The following is a 24,442-nucleotide window of genomic DNA, read 5'->3' on the forward strand; positions in this document are numbered from 1 at the left end:
AGTTGGGTTTAACGCCGCTTTTAACAGTATTCCAGTTATATCACGGCGTGTCAGCTTAATGTGGGAGGAAAGCCCGAAGTGATGCTGGCCTCGAGCAGACTAGCCTTTGTTTTAGCATGTTTAGGCATGCACTAGGCAGGGTAAGAGTGAGTGAGTGAGTTGGGTTTAACTCCGCTTTTAACAGTATTCCAGTTATATCACGGCGTGTCAGCTTAATGTGGGAGGAAAGCCCGAAGTGATGCTGGCCTCAGACGTTTACCACTTCGGTGAAACCCACGAGCACGGGTATGGTGCTGACAAACCTAGAAACATAATTGGGACGAACCGGGATTCGAACCCACAATCATTGGTTTCTGGCGTGCCCAAGGGACGCAACTCTGCACAGCGAATCGCGGCGCCTTAGACGACTGGGCAACCCGTGCCCCCAGATCTCTCAAAGATGAATAATTGTGAAGAGTTGACGTCCTTATGAACGTGACACGGCTTTCATCTTTGTAAATAGACATTCACAGGTGGAGTTGGGATGAACAGGCACAATCATCAATACTGAACGGTTGATCCGCCAGTACGTTGTGATTGACTAGAAACACACGTCATATAAACATACCAGCTGAAATAACACATAATTATATTCATTCGTTCTAATTTTGGCCATAGTAACTACACGTAGTGATCCTTTCCAGGGCATAGAGGTGGTGGGAGAGGTGACTTTGCATTGGTTGATCCAAAAATATAGGTTTCAAGGAGTCATAACGTATATGCAGGGAGTCAGAATATATATCAAAAACCAAAATGTAGATTGCAGGCTGTAAAATGTAGGGAGGCTGTAAAATTCGGGGAGATAATTGTAGATTTCAGGGCGTACGATGTAGATTTCATCAAACAATTATATGTAGATTTCAGGGCGAACGATGTCGATTTCATAGAGTAAAATGTAGATTTCATGGCGTACGATGTACATTTCATGGAGTACAATGTAGAATTCAGGGACGCAAAATGTTGATTTCAGTGAGTAACATGTAGATCATAGATTGCAAAATGTAGATTTGTGGGAGTCATTCAGAACTTACAGAACAACACTGTCCGCGTTAACTGAAGTAAAACAAACGTTCATCTCGCCGCCACCAAAAAGACTTTGAGTGCTAAACAACCACACTTTGTACAGAGGCTATACGACAGCCCATCCTTAACAACTGACCTGTCAACAACAGAAGAAAGAATCATCATGTGACTTCTGACGGTTTGGAGTATAATAAAATATATATACGTCTGTTGAATAAGAAGATACCAAAGAAGAATTCAAAGCAATTGATATCTAAGATAGTTAAGTTATACCATGACCTCGAAAGAAGTAGTAGTAGAAGATGTGTCTGTAGTGGTAACAGTAGTAGCAGTGGTAGTGGTAGTGGTAGTGGTAGTGGTAGTGGTAGTATATCATCACCAAAGGATTAGTACTTATACATCCTGAAACATCAAACGCATACTGGAAACGAATAATTCTATAATATAGCCATTTGTACAATGTATTTAAATAACTGAAATAAAAGAATACTGGTGTAAGGTTTCAGGCGTCATCAGATAATTACTATTGTGAACAGAGACGGATTATGTCATTATAATAATGCCAGAAATATTTTTTCTTTGATGATTAATTGTGGAAAATTATTAGACACACATTGTTTTCTTGGAGACATTTGTCAAGATTTCTTCCCCACAAGATCGTAGATACGTGTTCAATTCAATCCATTGTAGAAACGGTACATGTTACCATCAAATCTTGCTTTAAAGTCATTGTTTTGTTGTTATTTTCATACAATGTCTTTTTGACAGATACTGATCGTTGGATGGGCACAGGACCAACGTGAAATAATGTCTTTGCCCTCAGAGTCAAACATAGAAGTATCCACACATCCTTCGCCTTAAAACAGAACACACAAAAACTCGTTATTCCGGACGATACCTTTCCCTCTGAAATCGTCCAGGTGAACACATTGTGGGATTGACTAATCCTTGGTACCAAGTAACATTTAAGTGTATATATTTAGATGCTTGTCCGTTTTGGCGGGTTTCTGGACAAAGGGAGTCTGGAGTAACTGATTTGGATTTCCATAGTTTCAAGTTAGCCACCTCTGTTCCTGGGCCCACTTGCACAAAGCGATCTTAGTGCTACGACTATTGCAAGCCTATGTTAAAGTGTGGGAGTTACGATCATCTCAACGCTAAGATGGCTTTGTGCAAGCGGCCCTGGTCATCGTAAACGAACGGTGTTATCCTGATTCCACTGATATGCCCATTTGACGCCGGAACATCTTGAGTTGTAGACGATGGTACCAGAATTCACATCCATACGACAAACACTCACATCAGCAACACATCATCACACACCTGCAGCCGGTCTCGGGTCGTGGACATTTCTCTGTCTGAACGAGCAGATGCAATGCCATGTTGAAAGGTCTTTCCGTTCTCCATGCCAACTCATTGCCATGTCTCAGAGAAGCCATCAGTCGTACAATGGACTCTGCTTTATGCAGAAATTTCTATTGGATATAGAAAGGGTTTTGTCGCTATATTTCTATATTTCTCTGTGCCTTACCTCAGAGAGGCACATCTCATACATGTTGTTTTTATTTGGTGCTTAACCTCAGAGAAGCACATCTCTACCCCTCAAATCATTGCCTTGCTCCTGAGAACCAATTTCATACCCAATCAATATCTTGCTCCACAGATGTTCATTCCACACGCTTCAAATATTTGCATTGCTTTCGCTTGTCACATCTGTATCCGTGTAAGAACAGTGACGGTTCTGAACCAGAATCACAACGTGTGAGGTCAGCATATGAAACGAAGAAGATGAGAATGAACCGTTTCTCATAATAAATCCCCAAATTGCACTTCCCTTACTGTACCAGCTTCTTTCACAGACACTTTTAACGTATGCCATGTACACGCTTTTACATTGTCCTGGTCTGTGAAAAAAAAGCATACGTTTCTGACAGGACTCTGTACATTTCAAACGACATCGTGTACATTTCAAATTTGGGTTGTACATGTCCTTTCCGGGTATCACCAGTTGCCTGGTACTCCAATGTCTATATGCATGACGTGACGTCGATGTACTCTCACAGCAGGTCGGTTTCAGGCTCGGAATAGTCCAAGGGCGTGTGGGCACAGGCAAAGGGACTTGAAGGAGGGCTGAATTCGCTGGCCCGCAGGATGGTGATACCAGAATCCGAGCTGGACGAGTCATGTCGATCCTTCTCCTGCACAGAGAGATAAGCATGCTGCACTTCAATATTGCATCATGTCTTCGCATTATTATAACAGAAGTTTCTAAACATGTTATAAACATGAGCGATAATCCAAAACTGTGTTATTACAATGAGAGAAAAAAAATTCAAATTCTTTTTATTACAATGGAAGAGATATATTTGAATACCATGTTATACCACTTGGATATATGCATTATAAAAATTTGTTAATACGATGGGAGAATAAAAAATTTAAATATTGTTATTAGAATTGGATAGATATATTTCAAAACCGTGTTGTGACAATGGTAGAGGGATTCTATTTAAACATTCTGTGATTTGAATGGGAGATATAAATTTCAAAATATTCTTGATGCAATGGGAGAGTGATAGTTGAAAACCTATTTCCTACAAATGAAGAAAATATTTACGGTGGGTGAGTATGGTTTTACGCCGCTCTTAGCAATATTTCAGCAATATCACGGCGGGGGACGCCAGAAATGGGCTTCACACATCCAACCCGGGTCCTCGGCATGAGAGCGAACGCTTTGACCACTTGCCTACCCCACCGCCCCTTATTGTTAATAAATTAAATCACATTTCAAAATATTGTTGATACAATGAGAGAAACCTATTCTAATGTGTTGTTATTATAACTGAAGAAACACATCCGTTTGGAAGAAATTTCTTCATTTCGGCTTGTACAGTATCAAGTCTCGACCAGGCAAACCAGTGGTTGATATCATGAGCAATATCCCACTTTGTCGTGGTACGATGATACGCAATAGGCCTGACCACCTGACGTAAGACGTCAAAACCTAACACACGAGTCGAATTTTGAATCATGTAAGTTTTTTCTGTCAGTCATCCGCTATTTCACAAATAGACCACACCGTCATTATTTTTTTCCTTTTAAGATAAAGGATCCGCCGACTTCAAAAATGAAAGAATTATGTCCCTTGTATCGATACACGAACATTACTGAATTATCTCCCTTAGTCTTCTGAGAAAAGTGAACGTTTTGCACACTTATAGCTTTCGAAAAACAACCTATGTTGACGCTTATATCATACTTCCAACTCCCCCACCATCATATATCGAAGAAATATCAATGATCAAGCGAGTAAAAAAACTAATGGCCTCAGAGGAGGTTACAGACGGCCTCCGTGGTCGGAAAAGCGGAAGGTTGGTTGTTCGATTCTCGGTCGCGTCATACCAAAAGGCCTCAAAAGATGGTACTTGTTGTTACATTGCAATATTAAGAGTAACACAAGGACTGGTCGAGTCGGAATCAGTATACTGTGTCTGTGTTTAACTGCGGCATGGTACCTCAGTGGGCTAGCTCCCACACAAACACACACACGCGCGTCGCTATGTAAGTGCAATAATCTTGAACGCGATGTTTGGACGTTCACTAGAAAGCACTATTGTTGTTTAACTGGATTCATTGAGTGAGTGAGTGAGTGAGTTGGGTTTCACGCCGCTTATAACAGTATTCCAGTTATATCACAGCGTGTCAGTTTAATGTGGGAGGAAAGTCCGAAGTGATGCAGGTCTCAGACGTGGCTTTATGAAACAAGATATATTATATTATGAATGAATTCTCTCAATACAATGTTCGGAATACAAGGAATCCAAGATCTGCGTACGTACCATCTTAATAATAATAATAATAATAATATTAATAATAATAATAATAATAATAATAATAATAATAATAATGATGATGATGATGATGATGATAATGATAATGATGATGATGATGATAATAATAATAATAATAATAATAATAATAATAATAATAATACAGTAAATATCATATACTATAAATATATATCGTGAAGGCCAATGCTCACTTTCTCCGACGGTAAACTCGAATGTTGTCGCTTTGTTCGTATAAGCGGACTTCGTTTTGGTATGCCAGGTGAACGTTCGCCATTGCTGACGATGGGAGCCAGTAGTGTGGATTGTTGAGGTGCTGTCGTAGTGGTCACTACGCGGTCAGTGGCCATCTGCCCAGCCAGGCAGGTCAAGGGGATCTTATAGATGTTCATGGCGGGGCCGGTTTTTGCTGCAAATGTTTGACATACTTTATGCATAAAGTAGAGCACACGTTGGTAATAAATACACTTTTATGTCATCCAGTTGTCTCACAAAGCTTTTATCGAGTGTCACGAGTGACGTAGAATTAAGGAAAAAAACACACGTGAATAAACAGGTGTGGGATACGTTTTTCATATGATTAATTATTTTTATGACAAAGCAGATATTTTAGGAGTGGCAAAATTGTTTCAATGCAAAGTTTAAACATTACAAATGCAGAGACATGTTTTCATTGTACTACATTATCTATTGTAAAACATGTTCAGACTCAAAATAAACTTAACAAAATAAATTAGGGATCAAGAATACTTTTGGGGAATATTTTTTTTGTCATCGTGAAGGCAGAGTTTGTATGTACAGTATAAGCATATTTCATTTACTTTCTACTCTGTCGTGAGTCTTGATTAGACCATGGATGTAGAAGGCTTACAGGAAAGAGAAGACTTACAAGAAGGAGACGGCTTACAAGAAGGAGACGGCTTACAAGAAGGAGACGGCTTACAAGAAGAAGACTTACAAGAAGGAGAAGACTTACAAGAAGGAGAAGGCTTACAAGAAGGAGACGGCTTACAAGAAGAAGGCTTACAGGAAAGAGAAGACTTACAAGAAGGAGACGGCTTACAAGAAGGAGACGGCTTACAAGAAGGAGAAGACTTACAAGAAGGAGACGGCTTACAAGAAGGAGACGGCTTACAAGAAGAAGGCTTACAGGAAAGAGAAGACTTACAAGAAGGAGACGGCTTACAAGAAGGAGACGGCTTACAAGAAGGAGAAGACTTACAAGAAGGAGACGGCTTACAAGAAGAGGGCTAACAGGAAAGAGAAGACTTACAAGAAGGAGACGGCTTACAAGAAGGAGACGGCTTACAAGAAGAAGGCTTACAGGAAAGAGAAGACTTACAAGAAGGAGACGGCTTACAAGAAGGATACGGCTTACAAGAAGAAGACTTACAAGAAGGAGAAGACTTACAAGAAGGAGAAGGCTTACAAGAAGGAGACAGCTTACAAGAAGAAGGCTTACAGGAAAGAGAAGACTTACAAGAAGGAGAAGGCTTACAAGAAGGAGACGGCTTACAAGAAGGAGACGGCTAACAAGAAGATGTAGGCTTGCAAGAAGAAGGCTTACAGGAAGGAGAAGCCTTATAAGAAGAAGACTTACAAGTGGGAGAAAGCTTACAATGAGAAGGTTTACAAGACGGTGAAGACTTACAAGAAGACGGCTTAAAAGAAAGAGCAGACTTACAAGTAAGCGCAGACTTACAAGAAGGAGAAAACTTTCAAGAAGATGAAGACTTACAAGAAGGAGAATACTTACAAGAAGGAGAAGGTGGAGGGGAGAAGGAGTTCTCCTTCTCTCTACTCTTCTCTGTCGGCGTATTCGTCATGGCTGCCGAGGAGGCGAAATAGATATCACACTGAAACAGTAGAAGAATGCTTTAGTATGCAGGGCAATACACCAGAATATCCGTTGTAATTCCTCTTTGGTATTCGTGGCCAAACACTACAATACTCGTGGCAATGCGCTAATGTGTGGGTGATTTGGGTTTAACACCTCTTTGAACAGCATTTTAGTGTCAGCTTAAGTTTGGTTTAAGATGCAGGTCTCAGACGTTCCCCACATTAAGAAACGTCATGATATCAGAGATACTGTGTAAACGGGTCTACACACACAATAATTTACAGACCCGTGAAGATCCGGGTGAGAGTTGGTCTCACCCATGCTTGTTGTAAGAGGCGACTAACGGAAGCGCTCGCTGGTTCGGTTGACTCAAGTTATCGTATCCCAATAGCATAGATCGAGGCTCAGAATGTAAATCATGGATTGTCTGATCCTGACTCGATGATATACAGACTGCCATCATATAGCTTGAATATTGCTGAGTGCCGTGTTAAAAAACACACACACAAATAAACAAATTTACATACCTTTGATGTTATGAGCGTGAGGTCCGGCATAGTCATGGTATGAACGAGATTTCCGTTGATGATGAGGCGAATTTCAATTGTGTCAGGAGTGAAGGCCATTATATACGGAAAGGCACAAACTGGAAATAATAATTGATCACACAATCATTACACTGAGTGGAGCATGTATTACAGCACCGCTGCATCATTCCACAAGTCCCACATGCATCGGCTTCTATCAGCCCCACAACCCCGATTTCTTCTGATGCCACTTCAAATCAACCATGTCACAGATGAGTGAGTGAGTGAGTGAGTGAGTATGGCTTTACGCCGCTTTTAGCAATATTCCTGCAATATCACGGCGGGGGACACCAGAATAGGGCTTCATAAATTGTACCCATGTCGGGAATCGAACCTGGGTCTTCGGCGCGACGAGCGAACGCTTTAACCACTAGGCTATCCGACCTCCCCTGTCATAGATGAAAGAAAATACTGGGCATAGCTAGCAACCATCGATATACATTAATATAACCACGTGAGGATAGGAATGGCCAAACAGATATCTATGATATGCATAATGTATTCATTAATTATTCAAATATGGTTTTACCCAAAAAGATACAAATATGTTCAGTTTAAATACAATCTGTAGAATAGGTCTTCAGCAACCCATGCTTGCCCAAAAAGGCGACTATACTTGTCGTAAGTGGCGACTAACGGGATCGGGTGGTCAGACTCGCTGACTTGGTTGATGCATGTCATCGATCCAAATTGCGTTGATCGATGCTCATGATGTCAATCACTGGATTGTCTGGTCCAGACTCGATTATTTACAGACCGCCATCATATAGCTGGAATATTGCTGAGTGCGGCGTTAAACAAAAAAAGTCTGCCCCATTCTCAATTGGAGTATGTCTTGTTATGTTTGGAATGATAAGTCGCTGTCAAGAAAATGTTTAAAAAAAATATTATTTTTTAAATTGGATATGCCGTACCTATAGAGAGGGGCTCTGAATTCCAGTGGAAGTCGAAATCATGACACTGTTCTTCTTTCAGTTTCTGGAAATGGCTGACATCTGGAAAAGTATTTGATTAAACAAACGTTTATATAACACGACATATGAATCACACGAAACTATCAATACTAAAATATTAAATTCATGTTATCACTAATTATGGAAATACTGATCATGTCATGTTCACATTTCTTATTTTAATATTTATCATGGTCATAGCCAGGTTCACCTTAATCAGGTTCACATTAGCCAGGTTCACATTAATCGGGGTCATCATGAATCAGGTTCACATTAACCAGGTTCAAATTTATCATGTTCAGATTAACAAGGTTCAAATTTATCATGTTCACATTAAGCAGGTTCAAATTAATCAGGGTCATCATTAATCAGGTTAACGCTAACCAGGTTCACATTAATCAGGTTCACGCTAAGCAGGTTCACATTAACCAGGTTCACACTAACCGGCCTAACATAACCAGGTTCACATAAACAGGTTCACACTAACCGGCCTAACATAACCAGGTTTACATTAACAGGTTCACACTAACCATGTTCATATTAACCAGGTTCACAATAATCAGGCTCACACTAACCAGCGTAACATAACCAGGTTCACACTAACCATATCAATACGGAGAACTGCTATTGATAAACAATCGACCACTTTCCTTTCGGGCGTGGCATTTTGGTGCAGATGAAAACATTTCCCTTGTGTGAGTAGTTGTACCGAAAATAACGACAAGAAACGATATTGTTTCCATGTAGGGGATTGAACGCTTTCCCCACTAGTCCACCCTATGATCCTCTCTATCAGTCAGTGGGGCTCAGATTACTTTTCGTTCCATAACAGAGATGACTTAGATTTAAAATTACCATGGACATCAAGTTTTCAGTTTGGTGAAATGTGATGCCATTGGTTTCCAATTTTTAACGCATCAAGCATGACTTGACAAACATTGTCCGATGCAATTCCCCATTTTCATCTGTACCATATGTTTCAGTGTTGTTGTGTTTTTAGGTGGACAATTGACTTGCCTTTGCCGGTGGGGCAGGATACGCCCATCTTTTCGCGAACACCTGGTATCATCACTATTTGAGTGAGTGAGTGAGTATGGTTTTACTCCGCTTTAAGGAATATTCCAGCAACATCACGGCGGGGAACACCAGAAATGGTCTTCACATATTGTACCCTTGTTGGGAATCGAACCCGGGTCCTCGACGTGACGAGCGAACGCTTTAACCACTAGGCTACCCGACCGCCCCATCACTATTTGATGGTGATTCCAAAACACATGATCATGACATAGTCGGTTCGTACAATAGACTCTGTTTTTAGCAGATATTTGTTATTTTGTAAAGGGCTTTGTCGCTTTTCTTGAAAAAAACTAAATAGTATCTTGTTTAAGATTTTGTTGAGCTGTCTTTCTTGTGGTTATCAATCAATTCAACTATGTTTCACACCAACAAGAGGATAGCGAACTTAGTGTCTGTCCAAAATGGTTTGGGAAGATCAATGACCCAGGGAAAAGTAATCCCACGTGTTTCAGAAGATTTCTCGACAACAATGTTGATGTTTCCAAACCTCATGGCCATTACACTGACGAATGATTGATACGTTTCCCTTCTTTAAGCATGTAACCGATACGAATACTTCACTGATAACTTCAAATGCAATTTCCTTTAGCACAACACAAACTTTCACTGTTCATATTTTGTCCGACGTGAAAGTAGCCATTAGAAGGACAGCGTTTGGGCATTATCGTTTGATTGCAATCTGATTGTCTCCGGGGCCATTTCAAGTTCAAAGAGACAACAACTTCAATGATATCTTTCCACCACGAAGAAACAACGTGGATTGAACTTCAAGTACATTATGTGCTGATAGAACACTTTGGTTCAGCGATTGTGTATTCTGTTTGAGGACACCCACCTGTGTCGGAGTATTGAAGGTAAAAATACAAATGCAACGGGAAACGTACGATTGTAACACAAGATGAGCTCGGCTTCATCATCCTCGTAGATGTCAATCGCCGCAACCAAATTCACCTGAAACAAAAATCAAAAGTTAATGGAAGCCATCGAACGACATCCAAAGGCTGGAAGATCAAACGTAACACGTGGCCTTAATCAGTCGCCATTGCATTCCCGTGGACAGGATACAAAATCCCGTGACGTAAGAAATAGCACTAAAATGTACGTGTCGTGTTAGGATTATGCAGCGACTGGAATGAGCGTTCGATAATAACCTTTAACCTAAGCTGGTCGTTAAGTTCGAAAACACTTGGTTTATCGTTTTGAGTTTCAGACTTTATGGTTCTGTCTTATTGTGGTAGTCGTATCAGCTGTTGTATCGTGACATACAATGATGTCCCTGACATCATCGACTATTCGCATTTAAGTAAGTAAGTGAGTGAGTGAGTGAGTATGGTTTTACGCCGCTTTTAGCAATATTCCAGCAATATCACGGTGGGGGGGGGGGGGGGGGGGGGGGGGACACCAGAAATGGGCTTCACACATTGTACCCATGTCGGGAATCGAACATGGGTCTTCGGCGTGACGAGCGAACGCTTTAACCACTAGGCTACCCGACCGCCCCAATTTGCATTTAAGACAATGGTAGCACCGCAGTAAGACCAAAACTGCTTTATAAGCACATATCGAAGCAAATGGAGTTTGACGTAGCGCGTCTTCACTGTATTGTGTTATCAGTGTCACGTCCGTAACGTTTGTCCCAATGTTGTGTTCCCGACGGGAGTCCAGGTGAGCACTGGATCCAAGTAGCTTGTCGTACAATGCGACTCCACGGATCGGAAACCTTCAAGATCCGGGTTAGAAAAGGTCTTCAGCAACCCATGCTTGTCATCAGAGGCAACTATGCTCGTCGTAATAGGCGACGGGATAGGGTGGTCAGGCTCGCAGTCACCGTTGATGTATGTCATCATATCCCAATTGCGTTGATCAATGCTCATGATGTCAATTACTGGATTGTCTGGTCTAGACTCGATTATTTATTAATATCGACATATAGCTGTATTATTACTAAGTGTGTCGTTACACAACAAACAAGCATGGATAGGGTAGTCAGGCTCGGTGACCTATTTGAGTAGAGGCTCATAATATCAGTCACTGGATTATCTGGACTCGATTATGTTCTAACCGGCGTCATATAGCTGGAATAATGCAGAGTGCGCCGTTAAGGAACAATTGATCAAAGCCTATATTGCGAAGCCGGAAAGAGAACTCAACAGGAAAAACTGTTCGAAGGAGTATCAGCAAATAACGTTGGAGAACCACCCTCGATGAGCGTCTTACGAACGAAGCTGTTGCTGTGTCAGTTCATACACTAAGTAAAGTATAAATAAAACTCATAATACAACTCCCGGCGGGGAAGCATCTTTACGGTTTGTTCCGTTCCATATGTGATAAAATATGCACACACAAAATATTCCACAATAAATAAATAACAAACAATTTCGTTCCTGAAATCTCCTCGACTAAACGGCAAACCAGATTTCTTACTCTCAAAGGAGGAGCCGAAGATTGAATATTCTTACAAAACATGTTGTTATAGTGAGTGAGTGAGTATGGTTTTACGCCGCTTTTAGCAATATTCCAGCAATATCACGGCGGGGGACACCAGAAATGGGCTTCATACATTGTACCCATGTCGGGAATCGAACCCGGGTCTTCGGCGTGACGAGCGAACGCTCTTACCACTAGGCTACCCGACCGCCCCCATTTTATTATAGAACATCCAGTATGTCCAGTTAGTATTTTTGATTACCTGGAACTTACTATTTTATGCAGTATTTTTTGGAATAAATTGTTTTTAACACGTCCCATTTTAATTCTGGAAACCCAAAAGTCCAGAAACTCTACGGTCTTTGCCCAGTCTCGGTTAAAGGTATTTACAAAATTAAACATGCCGTTTTCATGGGAACATACCAAGGAAGAAAAAATGAAAAAAAAATTGTTTAAAAACTCAATATTTAGACTATGTCGCCCATGGGCCTGCCCATGGGCGAAGTGTGGCCCATGGGCCTGCCCATGGGCGAAGTCTGGCCCATGGGTAGGCCCATGGGCAGGCCCATGGGCGAGAATATGTTCCTTTACTTAAAACTCATGTTTTTGTTTCGCAAATACATTTAATGTATTCATTCAAGTATCATGACACAAAATTTAACTCATTTTAACTTAATTCAACGATTTTATAGCGATATTGAAATATTTCGCCCATGGGCGAGAAAAAGGTTTGGCCCATGGGCGAGAATATGTTCCTTTACTTAAAACTCATGATTTTGTTTCGCAAATACATGAAATGTATTTATTGAAGTATCATGACACAAAATTTAACTCATTTTAACTTATTTCAACGATTTTATAGCGATATTGAAATATTTCGCCCATGGGCGAGAAAAAGGTTTGGCCCATGGGTAGGCCCATGGGCAGGCCCATGGGCAGACCCATGGGCGAGAATATGTTTCTTTACTTAAAACTCATGTTTTTGTTTCGCAAATACATTTAATGTATTCATTCAAGTATCATGACACAAAATTTAACTCATTTTAACTTAATTCAACGATTTTATAGCGTTATTAAAATATTTCGCCCATGTTTACGTCAGTCCCTTTCAAGCATCAACTAACTCTTTGCAAAGTATATTGTATCATGTGAAATATACTTTATATTATATCATTACATTACTATTTAAAAAGGGCATTTGGTTGGATGTTTCCTTTAGTTCTACAAATTTCACCTGTTTTACATATTGTAGCGATCTTTAATGAACCCGGCCTTACCTCTCAAAACGTTTTGACAGTTTATCATACGAATTCATGTGCGTGTACTCCAATTCATTGGAGTTATTTTCCACAACATTTAATTTTAGTTAGTTTCTATTTCATTTCCCATTTAATGTCCCGTTGATACATCACACTGGGCAATTACGTGACACCAGGTATGCAATATACAGGTACGCGTGCGCGTATTTTAATGAAAAAAACTATTCGTCTTTTATTGCATAACGTTTGGCTGAATATCTTACATTCTAACGAAATCTCGAAATAATTATTTAATTACATGCGGTTTCGAACTGACCAGTGGGAAGGAATTATGTTTCAATGCGATTGAGGAAAACGTGAGTGAATATTGTGACACTAAAGCAACTTTTAACTGCATTGTCACTTTTGGTATGAAAATGGTAACAGTTCAGAAAAAACAACAGCCTTCTTATGATAATTCTCATTAGTACGTTGTATCTAATTACAGTGTCGGCCTTATTTACAGGTGATTCTACAATACCTGCTCTCGGTCAATTACGATCTACTACACCACGCGTGAATAAACAGTTATGCAGGTGTTGCTGTGGGCAAATACCTAGCCTGAAAATGTTTATTTTTTTTAGGATACATGTTTTACAAATGTTCGTTGATATGTGGATATATTAAGCACAAAGACAAAAACATGTTTATGAAAGATGAATTAGTGCCTTGATATATTCATCGAGATGTGTATCATCGTTTAATGGGGTCATTCAATAAACGTATGTTTGGAGGAGATATCAAAGGAGCCGCCCAATATACACAGTGTCGTCCGGTGAACTACCACCCCACCCTGTCCATTAGAGTTATGTAATCGGTACACAAATATATTTGATGCGGTGTCAGTGCGGAAGGAGTTTGAATTACGTCCGCCAGTTGTCACAGAAATCCTCAAAGTATAGAAACAATAAACAAGGTCAATCCGTACTAATTACCTAGTGACGCACGTAACAACGACTGTCAATAGGGAAAATGGTGAAAAGAAATAGAAATAGATTTTAATAAAACATTACTGTACTACATAACTCGCAAAAGCGGTGCCTAAAATTTTCTGACGAATAGCAAGTAATTGTCATGCTGTACGCATGGTTCCATATACAAATTCAGTTATACAACCGGTATGAAACTGAGAACTGAGATACCAAGTACAACCTGCATTCACACACGGAAGCAATATACTTGTGTGTATGCCCTCTCCTCTAAAAAATGTATCACTAAAGTATTTGCATTGTAATAAATATAGTAATGATAAAACTTGGTAATTTGGTAGGTCTCCGACAGATATGATTTTCAGTTTTTCTACACCTTTGATTGATACGGATTACGTACCTGTAGTCTAGTCACTGTCTCTAATGTATCTGCTTCTTAGAAATTTCAAATGTCTTGTTATAGCACTGTTCCTAAAATACGGCATTTTCTTTTATCGGGTATAAATAGTTGATTCGTCTTGTCACGCAGTCATTTTTTACTTGATCGAATGATTTCCACCAAAAATTACGGCAGAGAGTTTTGTATTTTATTATATTTTTAGAAGATTTTAGAAGATGCTTACATCACTGTATCTCAGAACGTAAAACTGATAACATTCAAACATGTAATTAGTACACAGTTAATTGTTACATATAATTTCCTGCATATTCCTTTTTGAACAAAAAGCCTACATGTATACTGATATCGGTGTCCACTGTTAAAAGGGTATTAGTGCAGTCAGCCATGGTAAATGGAGAGACAATAATAAGGTGATTAATTATAGTCTGTTGCAGAATATGCGGTATAAGTGTAGTCATTGATACATATACACATTACACATATACAGATGAAATACACGATATGATGCAGTGCAAGAACAAATTAAGATACGGTTTCTATTAAAAATAATTATACGATTTTGGATTTAATTAGCATGTTTAAATTTTCAGGCCAACACGGCTGAGATACAGCATCGGCATACTCAACTGGAGTTGTTTTCTGCCGGTCGTAAGTTCATTGTTTGACTGAGCACACTCGTGTCGGGGTTGCGATATTTTCTTCTCTTTGTTGGCAGCCTGCCACCGGTCTGAATTTTGAGAAAGGTCTCAGCATGGGACTGTTAATTACTTCTTAATGACGTCTACAAGCTTACAAACTTGTAGATGTTGGGTGCGGTTAGGACCAAACTTTTTCAGCTCAGAGTGTTAGTGGTCCTGGAACCCATAGTGTCAAACAGGTTCTGCACAAAACGTCCATCAGATTCTACTGTTCAGCAACATTGTCACTGAATTTCAGAACTCTGGCATGATATAATAATCAAGGATTTCGAAGGTGAACGAGGGGAAAGGCAGACGCACGTGGATTTACCCTCAGGTTATTATTGTCTGGAGTTCACATTTTGGGGCATTTCATATACTAATTGAACAGAGTTCACCTGCACATGTCCACTTTAGTGATACAGACTGTAACCAAAAATGCAATGAGCCGTAGCTCTTAATCCCTTATAACAACGGTAACAACAACCAGGGTGAGGACACAGTAAGGTTAAACCGTGTCCAACAGACAATCTGAGGTGGCTATCTCCCATCAAGTCAGCTCTGTTTTTAAGCGCATAGTTATGTTTTTACATATTGAAATAAAAGGAATTTAAAAAATTATATTTAACAAACCTACACATTACCAAATACAAAACTGTATAGCCCTCTCTAGACTTCGTTCCAATTAACCTGGATCATTCAACTCGCTCGCGAAGGTCGTATGCGACTTTAAAGTGAATACGTCTACAGTGTACAAGTAACTTTTAACTGTATCATATATACTCATGATAAGCAATTATTTTCGTTCCTAATTCGAATGAGCACATTCTGAGGCTAAATCTGCAAAAGGACAGATAAAATATTTCTTTGTACAATGCAAACGATACAAACGTAGCGGCTGATAATAGAGACAATGATTTAATAATCTGCAATATATCAAGTGTTCTCGTTCAATCTATTGTACATATTGAAGTGATTGTAAAGTTTCAAGGAGTACTAAAATGTTGTGGTATTATGAATGTATTTAGAATATGAATAGCGAAAAACAGTCACCATATCGGATGTACACGTATAACTTGTCTTCCAACACCACGCTTGTGCCGAGGCCCATGGTCATAAAACTAATCGGTCCCATAAAAGGAGCAAATAGTTTCGCAGATACTTCTTGCTATGGTTCACTCACAATTGTCAGACGACCTAATCATCAGTCAGACCAGTCAAGTGTGACCAGCGTACCTGCCTGGTTTTGGCTCCTAATTACTGAAGTGCCCAATACTTTCATACTGTGGGCAAAGTAAGCGGCCTCGTTGAGTGATACAGACTAACCAGATTATGATTGTGTTTGTAAGTTGCGTTTAATCTGTGTCGGGTTGCAGTTGTTTTATTAGTCAAGACTAGGGGTAGTTTTTTCAATGAAACCTTTTAGCCGTTGAGTTTGTTTTGCATTCATTTCATTAAATACATTGTTAGGTAGAATAATAACACGTTATATGGATAAAACATCTCCCTAATCTGAGTATAATCTCACATGTACTCTAAGTACCGTACTATATTACTTTGCGAAGACACTGAGTATAATTTTTAGTTGGCATTGTATGCTGTCTGAATGACTTTACACAAATCCCTGCATTCAATAGACCCGTGAAGATCTTCAACAAACCATTCTTGGCGTAAAAGGGCGACAGCGCTTGTCGAAAGAAGCGACTACCGGGATCGGGTGGTCAGGCTCGCTGACTGGGTTGATGCATGTCATCGTATCCCAATTGCGTGGATCGATGCACATGATGTCAATCACTGGATTGTCTGGTCCAGACTCGATTATTTACAGACCGCCGTCTTACAGCTGAAATATTGCTAAGTGTGGCGTTATACAACTAACAAACAAACAAAACACAAAAAGAGAAAGTGTATGAGTACTAAAACTTGCAATAGATATGCGTACCCTACGTACACACATGTGTCCCATTCGACAGTCTACAACACACGAATAACTGTCAAACAAGTTTGGGTACCCTTTCTGTTCAGGCAAGTTATTTAGTTCGATAATTTTGTATTAAAATCCTTTAAATTTAAATATAACATTAATATCAAATGGTTGACGGTTAACATCCCAAGAAGAATCTGAAGTACATTGGTCGAGGAGTATGTATATTTAACTGTATCTTACCTTGTTGGATTCCACGTGATACAGCTGTAGGGTGTCGCCATTCTTCTCGTTGATGAGATCATACTGGTTTTTGTAGCCGATACAAATGTGATTATCTCCCTTCATGCCGTCAATCAACGTTATCATGCTTGGCACCTCAAAGGCTTGTAATTCCTGAAAATACGGGTGAGTGAGTTAAGATGAAGTAAGTGAGTTGGGTTTAACGCCGCTTTTAACTGTATTCCAGTTATATCACGGCGTGTCAGCTTAATGTGGGAGGAAAGCCCGAAGTGATGCAGGTCTCAGACGTTTACCACTTCGGTGAAAACCACGAGCTGACAAACCTAGAAACATAATCGGGGAGAACCGGGATTCGAACCCACAATCACAGGTTTCTGGGGTGCCTCATGGACGCAACTCTGCACAGCGAATCGCGGCGCCTTAGACAACTGGGCCACCCGTGCCCCCGTTAAGATTAAGGCTGCGTTGAACAGAATATCATAAATATCAGGGCATGTAGTTTAAACCCCGAAGTGACGTGAAAGACTGCGTGTATAGAACTGTGGTGAAACCAACTTACCGCGTAATGGTCCTCCCCGCTTTGAATAGTTTTTCATATTTTTTTAAAAATGTGGTCGGAAATCCCAAAGTGATCTTTTGGATGAACGGTTACAAGACTACAAAACCAGGGTCATAATATGGGTGAACCTGGTATCCGAGGCCCCGGTTAACTAATCCTGACATGACTAAGGGACACAACTCTGGATGAATTGTGACGCTTTAGACAACGGAACCATCCCCGCACTCGTATTTAAGGCAAGCAGGGGATCATAATAAGTTGGTTATATGTATTCGCCGTTCGAATTCAAACATTAAAAAGAGTACAGTCATGCTCAGAAGTATAATTATTACAGAAAATTAACAGATAATGAATTATTTTGTTTTGTTCTTGTTGTGTTGTTTAGGCATTTGACATAAAACAGTCATGGTTTGAAAGAACACACGAACAACACCGACAATCCTTATTCATATTTATCAATACAATCATCATTTTGAAGACACTTTTGAAAATTAGCTCAGGGGGATGATGCTGTGATAACGTCTCGAAGGATGATAATGGCGGATCCTCACAGTCATCGGATGCGCTTTGTGACAAGTCCCTTGTGTTTAAAATGCGTGGCATTGATCGGAGCAAGAACGAAGCGTTTCCCCAAGTCTCACGGAGTCTCCGAGGCGTCTGTTTACTCACCAATGATGACACTACCTCTCTGATGAAATTACGCTAACACATTTATCATTCCAATCTGGCAGGAGATAATGGACTGTTTGAATGATGTAAAAAAAATACACACTGGCATCTCAGTATTCATAAGGGGGCGGTGGGGTAGCCTGGTGGTTAGAACACTTGCTCGTCAAGACCCAGGTTTGATTCCCCTAATGTTTGGTTTACCTATTCCTAAAATATTGCTGAAGCAGCGTTAAACCCATTTTATTCACCCATCATATATTCATAACATTAAAAAGGACATTTTAGCTAGTGTCTTTAGAAAACTAAAGTTATATTTGACCACATTCTTTTGTAACATTTAATGACATGTTTTCAATAAATACATGGAAAGAATAAGGAATTCAGTTTGTTGAGATATTTTATCATGGGTCTTGGGTATCATATTCATTCAGTGAAACCACATACTTTATTTTGTCACGCGAACAACGCGGGTTTTGCCAGTTTGATATAAAAATCAGAAGATTATTCTGTTTGGTAAATACAAAACGTCAAGGCCAGAGAATAATCTGCCTTACTTGTGGGCCCAAATAGATTCCATGAGGCGTGAACGCAAAAAAGCGGTTCAAAATGAGACAGTGTTTTCGACAACGCTGTGAGTGAGGTGTGAGTGAATTTTAACGCTGTTTTATGTCATTCATAGCACTTTGTCATCTTCATTACCGACCCTTGAAGATCAGGGGTAGAATAGGTCTTCAGCAAACAATGCTTGGTTTGGACAATGCGACTAACGGGATTGGGTGTTTAGGCTCGCTGACTTGGTTGATGCATGTCATCGTATCCCAATTGCGTGGATCGATGCCCATGATGTCAATCGCTGGATTGTCTCGTCCAGACTCGATTATTTACATACCGTCGTCATATTGCTGAGTACGGTGTTAATAAAAAAACACAAGCTAACAAAGCATCTTCATTACCGACCCCCTCGCTGCCACCGCCATCACCACACAGACATCAACATCAGCACAACCTCCCCGTTAACAACCCATCCCAGCACTCTGAATCCTCTACTGGATCTGGGCGGTCGGGTAGCCTAGTGGTTAAAGCGTTCGCTCGTCATGCCGAAAACCCGGGTTCGATTCCCGACATGGGTACAATGTGTGAAGCCCATTTCTGGTGTCCCCCGCCGTGATATTGCTGGAATATTGCTAAAAGCGGCGTAAAACCATACTCACTCACTCACTCACTCTACTGGATCTTAAGCCACTGATACGTCACCGCTCTGATAGTCTCTTTATTCGTATTATTTGTATGACATAGGCCCATGATACAAACGGAAAATGTACAGTGGAAGTTCGAGGATCACATTTATGTATTTAACATTGATTGTCTAAGATACATGGCTTTAACAATAAACTAAGAAAGACTTTGTACAGTTGCTCGATGGACAGATGACATTAGGATGTTGAACTTTTGCCTTGTTGGGAATTCATAATATTTTCGCGGTATAAATTCTGCCCTCAGAATCTGGTAACATTTGCATATGAGAATAAAATGGTACTCATCTTCAACATAATTGTATTCACATACTTTGCAAACTCGTTCCACTTTAGGTTCCGTTTTGTGTCGACCAGATTCGATCAGAAGATGATGGGAACTACACCGTAATCTAGCCAGAGCATGTCGAAATTTCTCTTGTGGTAACATAGTGATATATATTTCCAGGCCAATAGTTCTATGATTTGGAGCTTTCTGAAAGCTGCATGCCAGTCTTGTTCATATGAAGATGTTAATCTCCATAGAAATTTATTCATAAACATGGGGATATTTGTGATACATTGGTGCTCCCACACAAGGCCAAAACCTGTTAGCTGAATAATACTTCTAATTCTTGAAGCCCAATTAATTTTACCATTTTGGAGCGCCTGAAGTTGCATGTTATAACATTTTTTGACATATCGTGAGTCAGGCTTTTTCAAAATATTACACCAGTATTTAACAGCTCTTTTATACACATAATATACAGCGGATAACGTCCACATTTACCTCTCACAACATGATTTGAGGTTGAGTTTCCAACTCCTAAAAAACGTTTACAAACAATTATATGTTCGCTCTCAATTTCGTTACAAATGTCAGGACTCAAGACCCATATTTCTGACCATATAACATTAACGTCACCATTGATACGATACATCTGGTTACAAGGGGATTATAAGAGATCACGTGACTACTGTTTTCCCCAACACCTGAACAAACAGTAGCCCTATTTGTACTTGAACTCTTGACCCAAGCTGCGCTGTGGCCAAATCCCTTTAACAACACTTCTAACGATCCATTCAGATCAACAACTTGGCGATATGTTCTTAGATGGGCAGGGGGTCATTTGTAAAGGGATGGTGGTGCGTGCGTATTTTAACATGGTAAACAGTCGGGGTAATCGTATTAGGGTTTGAGGAAGCGCCTACCCTGATAAAAGTGAATCCATCTATGGTGTCAAGGTCGACCGAAGGACACCAGGCGGACCAGGCGGCGGAGTGCTTCCAGTGGAACACCAAGAGTCTCTTGGCCACCGCAACCACCATTCGGAGGTGACTCCCCCCGGGCTTGCTGAGGGAGTACAGGTGGCACCCTAGGGAAAACACAGTGGACATTTATATAAGGATGGCATGGCAGTTGTCGTGGATGTCGTAAGACTGCAGCTGATGTATTTGGATTGTAAATGATGTGGGATAGTCAGTTATTCATGAGATTGATAGGTATCCCTAGGATGTACGTCCTGGCGAAGGATTGTAATTGAGGTCACAGGATTGTGAGGGATATCACTGAATTGGGAGTGATATCATAGTATTGGGAGTGATTTCACAGGGTTGTGAGCTGTGTTTGTTTCTTGTTCAACGCCGCAATCTTCCAGCTGTATGACGGCGGTCTATAAATAATCTGATCTGGACCAGACAATCCAGTAATTGACATCATGAGCATCGATCCACGCAATTGGGATACGATGACATGCATCAACCATGTCAGCGAGCCTGACCACCCAATCCCGTTAGTCGCCTTTTACGATTATAATTGAGATCACGGAGTGCACGTCAAGTTATAGAATAATTTGTGATATCACAGGATTATAATAAATTGATGATGACTCGATCGTCATGGCAATTGTTAACAACATCATCCTGACATTTAAAGGAATGTTATGAACGAGTTCTGTGCGTGCCATGTTCATATTCAGGCAAATCAATCCCCGTGAAGATCCGGCTTAGAATTGGTCTTCAGCAGCCAAAGCTCGTCGTAAGAGGCGAATAACGGGACTTGGTTGATGCAGGTCATCGTATCCCAATTGCTTGGATCGATTCTAATGACGTCAGTCACAGGACTGTCAGGTTCAGAAACGGTTAGCTAGAGACCGTCGTCATATAGCTGGAATATTGCTGAGTGCGGTGTGGAACAAACAATATTTTGAACACAATACTTTTACCTTTTGTTCTCTCCAGTTTGTGCTCCCGACATTCAGACTTAGTTCGCGTGATAGATTCGTTCTGTTCACCCTCAAAATCCGTCAGACGAAAAACGTTGATTTTTCCGTCTTTGCCTAAATAAGAAAACATTCCATAATTGTTTAAAAATTCAATGCAGCTCATAGATGTAATGCCTGATCAGTAAATAGATATAAGATCTTTAAGTAAATACAAGTTCGCTTCCCGTTAAGGATACATTGGGTTGTTAGTTTGTTACATTTTGTATGCGTATCGGATAATTTTGCATATTTTACGCAGACGCATAGCTTATAACGGGACGAATTTAATCACCTTTACAAGGCTGTGATGACGTGATATACGTGATTATGCTTTTTGAGATTATGCTTTGGTGTTGACGTTATATATTTACAAGCATTTTCCGAGTAAGAAAAGGTATGTAATTCGTCCAGTGTTTTCTGTAGCTCCGCATTAAGCGTGAAATACCTTTCTCACTCCTCATGATGAGAAGTCCATGCGCTTCTACGACACTCAGCTGCCGAACTGAAACTGTCTTCTCAAAGATAGCCCGCGGTGGAAGCCCCTCTGACAAAATCAATAATTTTGCAAAATGGTGAACAATGCGTCACAATAACTATACCACATTTGTGCTTGTCATTTGTGGTCAGTATAATTATTTCTTTCCACAGATGGATTTAAGCTCGGAAAAAGGGAAAACGGAACACGTGCGACACGCATACGCACGCACGCACGCACGCAAGCACGCACGCACGCACGCACGCACACACACACACACACACACACACACCTACATCCTCTTATTTCACAAATAGGGGCAGTGGGGTAGCCCAGTGTTTAAAGAATTTGCTCGTCACGCCGAATGCTCGGGTTTGATTCCCCACATAGTTACAATGTGTGAGGCCCCCTTCTGGTGTCCCCCCGACATGATATGGCTGGAATATTGCTAAAACTCGGCGTAAAACCATACTCGCTCACTCACTACCTATTTCTATTATTTCACGTATGAGGGCGGTCTGAAAAATAATCGAGTCTGGACCAGACAATCCAGTGATTGACATCATGAGCATGGATCCACGCAGTTGGGATACAAAGACATGCATCAACCAAGTCAGCGAGCCTGACCACCCGACCCCGTTAGTCGCCGCTTACGACAAGCACAGTCGCCTCTTACGGCAAGGATGGGTTGCTGAAGACCTATTCTACCCCGGATCTTCACGGGTCCACATTAAGTACAGGTGTCTATTTGAGGAAATACGGTGTGTTTACTCGGGGTCTATGCCTGTTAGCAATAGCATAATAATAATAATGTGTACACAACTCTTACTTATGAGGTAAAGTAATTTATGTGGTCACGTCTCCGGACAGTTAATGTCAACCATTTGACACATTGACGCAATGAAAACATACCCTCTAGCACCATAATTCCGGATTCCGTGGAGATAATCAACTTGTCACCTGCAGAGACAGTGATTGACAGGTGTCAGTATTGACATAAACATGTTCATAAAGTACGATGATTATAACACAATGGCCTACATATTGATGCGTTCGGCATAAAAAAGAAATGGAAAAATATATTATAACGAGGCTGTCAACTTTTAAAAAGATAAAAATCTGCATTTTAAAACGTATTTCTAGTCCATTGTTTAATTTGATTGATCAGAGGCGAAAACTAATTCTCAAACATAAAAGTAATTGTGATCCATTTGTCAATGACTCCAAATGAATATAAAACAATGGTTATTAATCTTCAAACTGTCTGCACCACAAAACACTTTTTAAAAATGCCCAGGCTAGATTGATGAGTATAAAGATCTTTGAATCGTCACTTTCAACATTGAATACTCTTAAATACTGTTGGACATACGAATATATATCTCTAAACAAAGGAAAATAAAAGTTTAAAAAGTTTGAGGTTGTTTACATCTTAACATAAAACAGTAAAATCTTTAGAATATATACATATCAGGCGGCCATCGTCAACATATTTAACTACCAGTATATTTACGACATCTTAAAAGAAAAATGTTTTTGAGTTTTGAATTATATGTTCCCAAAACAACACAAAATGATAAACATGAACACAGTTTGAAGTGTGTCTTGTTTCCGAAATAAAAAAGTCAAACCTATGATTACGTTCTTCAAAATTTTGAAAGAAACGGCGAGAACGTTATTAACATCAATGCCGATTTTTACTGGATTTAATTGGGATAGCAAATCCAGCTTTGACTCACCCCAAGAATCCCCACAGATGATGTGATGGGCAAACTCGCAGTAACACTTCTGAGGTTCCCAGGGCTGAAACAAAATTAAAAATATACGTTTTAGAGTTTGGTGAGATTTAAATTGTGTTATGTTTGAGTTTCCGCGAAGTTTGAATCGTTTTGGCACTCTGTCCATATATATCAGCGTTATAAATTGTCTACGGAACGATGAGAAATAAAATTAATAAGAATTGAGGGAACACAGAGCT

General features: G+C 40.1%; 1 protein-coding gene across 6 annotated transcripts in view; it reads right to left on the bottom strand.

Annotated features, from left to right (window-relative positions):
* Positions 1-306: 306 nt before the first annotated feature.
* LOC124143471 (GTPase-activating Rap/Ran-GAP domain-like protein 3) overlaps positions 307-24,442 on the bottom strand; it is a 372,020-nt gene continuing 347,884 nt past the window's right edge. For 5 of the 6 annotated variants that reach the window (XM_048389241.1, XM_046512463.2, XM_046512460.2 and 2 more), the window contains exons 17-28: positions 24,204-24,267; positions 23,377-23,424; positions 22,435-22,533; positions 21,951-22,064; positions 20,938-21,101; positions 17,266-17,418; positions 10,252-10,318; positions 8,252-8,332; positions 7,278-7,396; positions 6,667-6,766; positions 5,105-5,319; positions 307-3,281 (exon numbers count right to left, since the gene is read on the bottom strand). In XM_048389241.1, coding sequence (XP_048245198.1) covers positions 3,120-3,281; positions 5,105-5,319; positions 6,667-6,766; positions 7,278-7,396; positions 8,252-8,332; positions 10,252-10,318; positions 17,266-17,418; positions 20,938-21,101; positions 21,951-22,064; positions 22,435-22,533; positions 23,377-23,424; positions 24,204-24,267 — 1,386 coding nt within the window. In that variant the 3' untranslated portion in view covers positions 307-3,119. The remainder of the gene's footprint in view (positions 3,282-5,104; positions 5,320-6,666; positions 6,767-7,277; positions 7,397-8,251; positions 8,333-10,251; positions 10,319-17,265; positions 17,419-20,937; positions 21,102-21,950; positions 22,065-22,434; positions 22,534-23,376; positions 23,425-24,203; positions 24,268-24,442) is intronic. The other variant, XM_046512461.2, reaches the window with a different exon arrangement.

Source organism: Haliotis rufescens, unplaced genomic scaffold (genome assembly GCF_023055435.1).
Source record: "Haliotis rufescens isolate VD_foot unplaced genomic scaffold, xgHalRufe1.0.p SCAF_8, whole genome shotgun sequence".
In the NCBI taxonomy this organism is placed as follows: domain Eukaryota; kingdom Metazoa; phylum Mollusca; class Gastropoda; order Lepetellida; family Haliotidae; genus Haliotis; species Haliotis rufescens.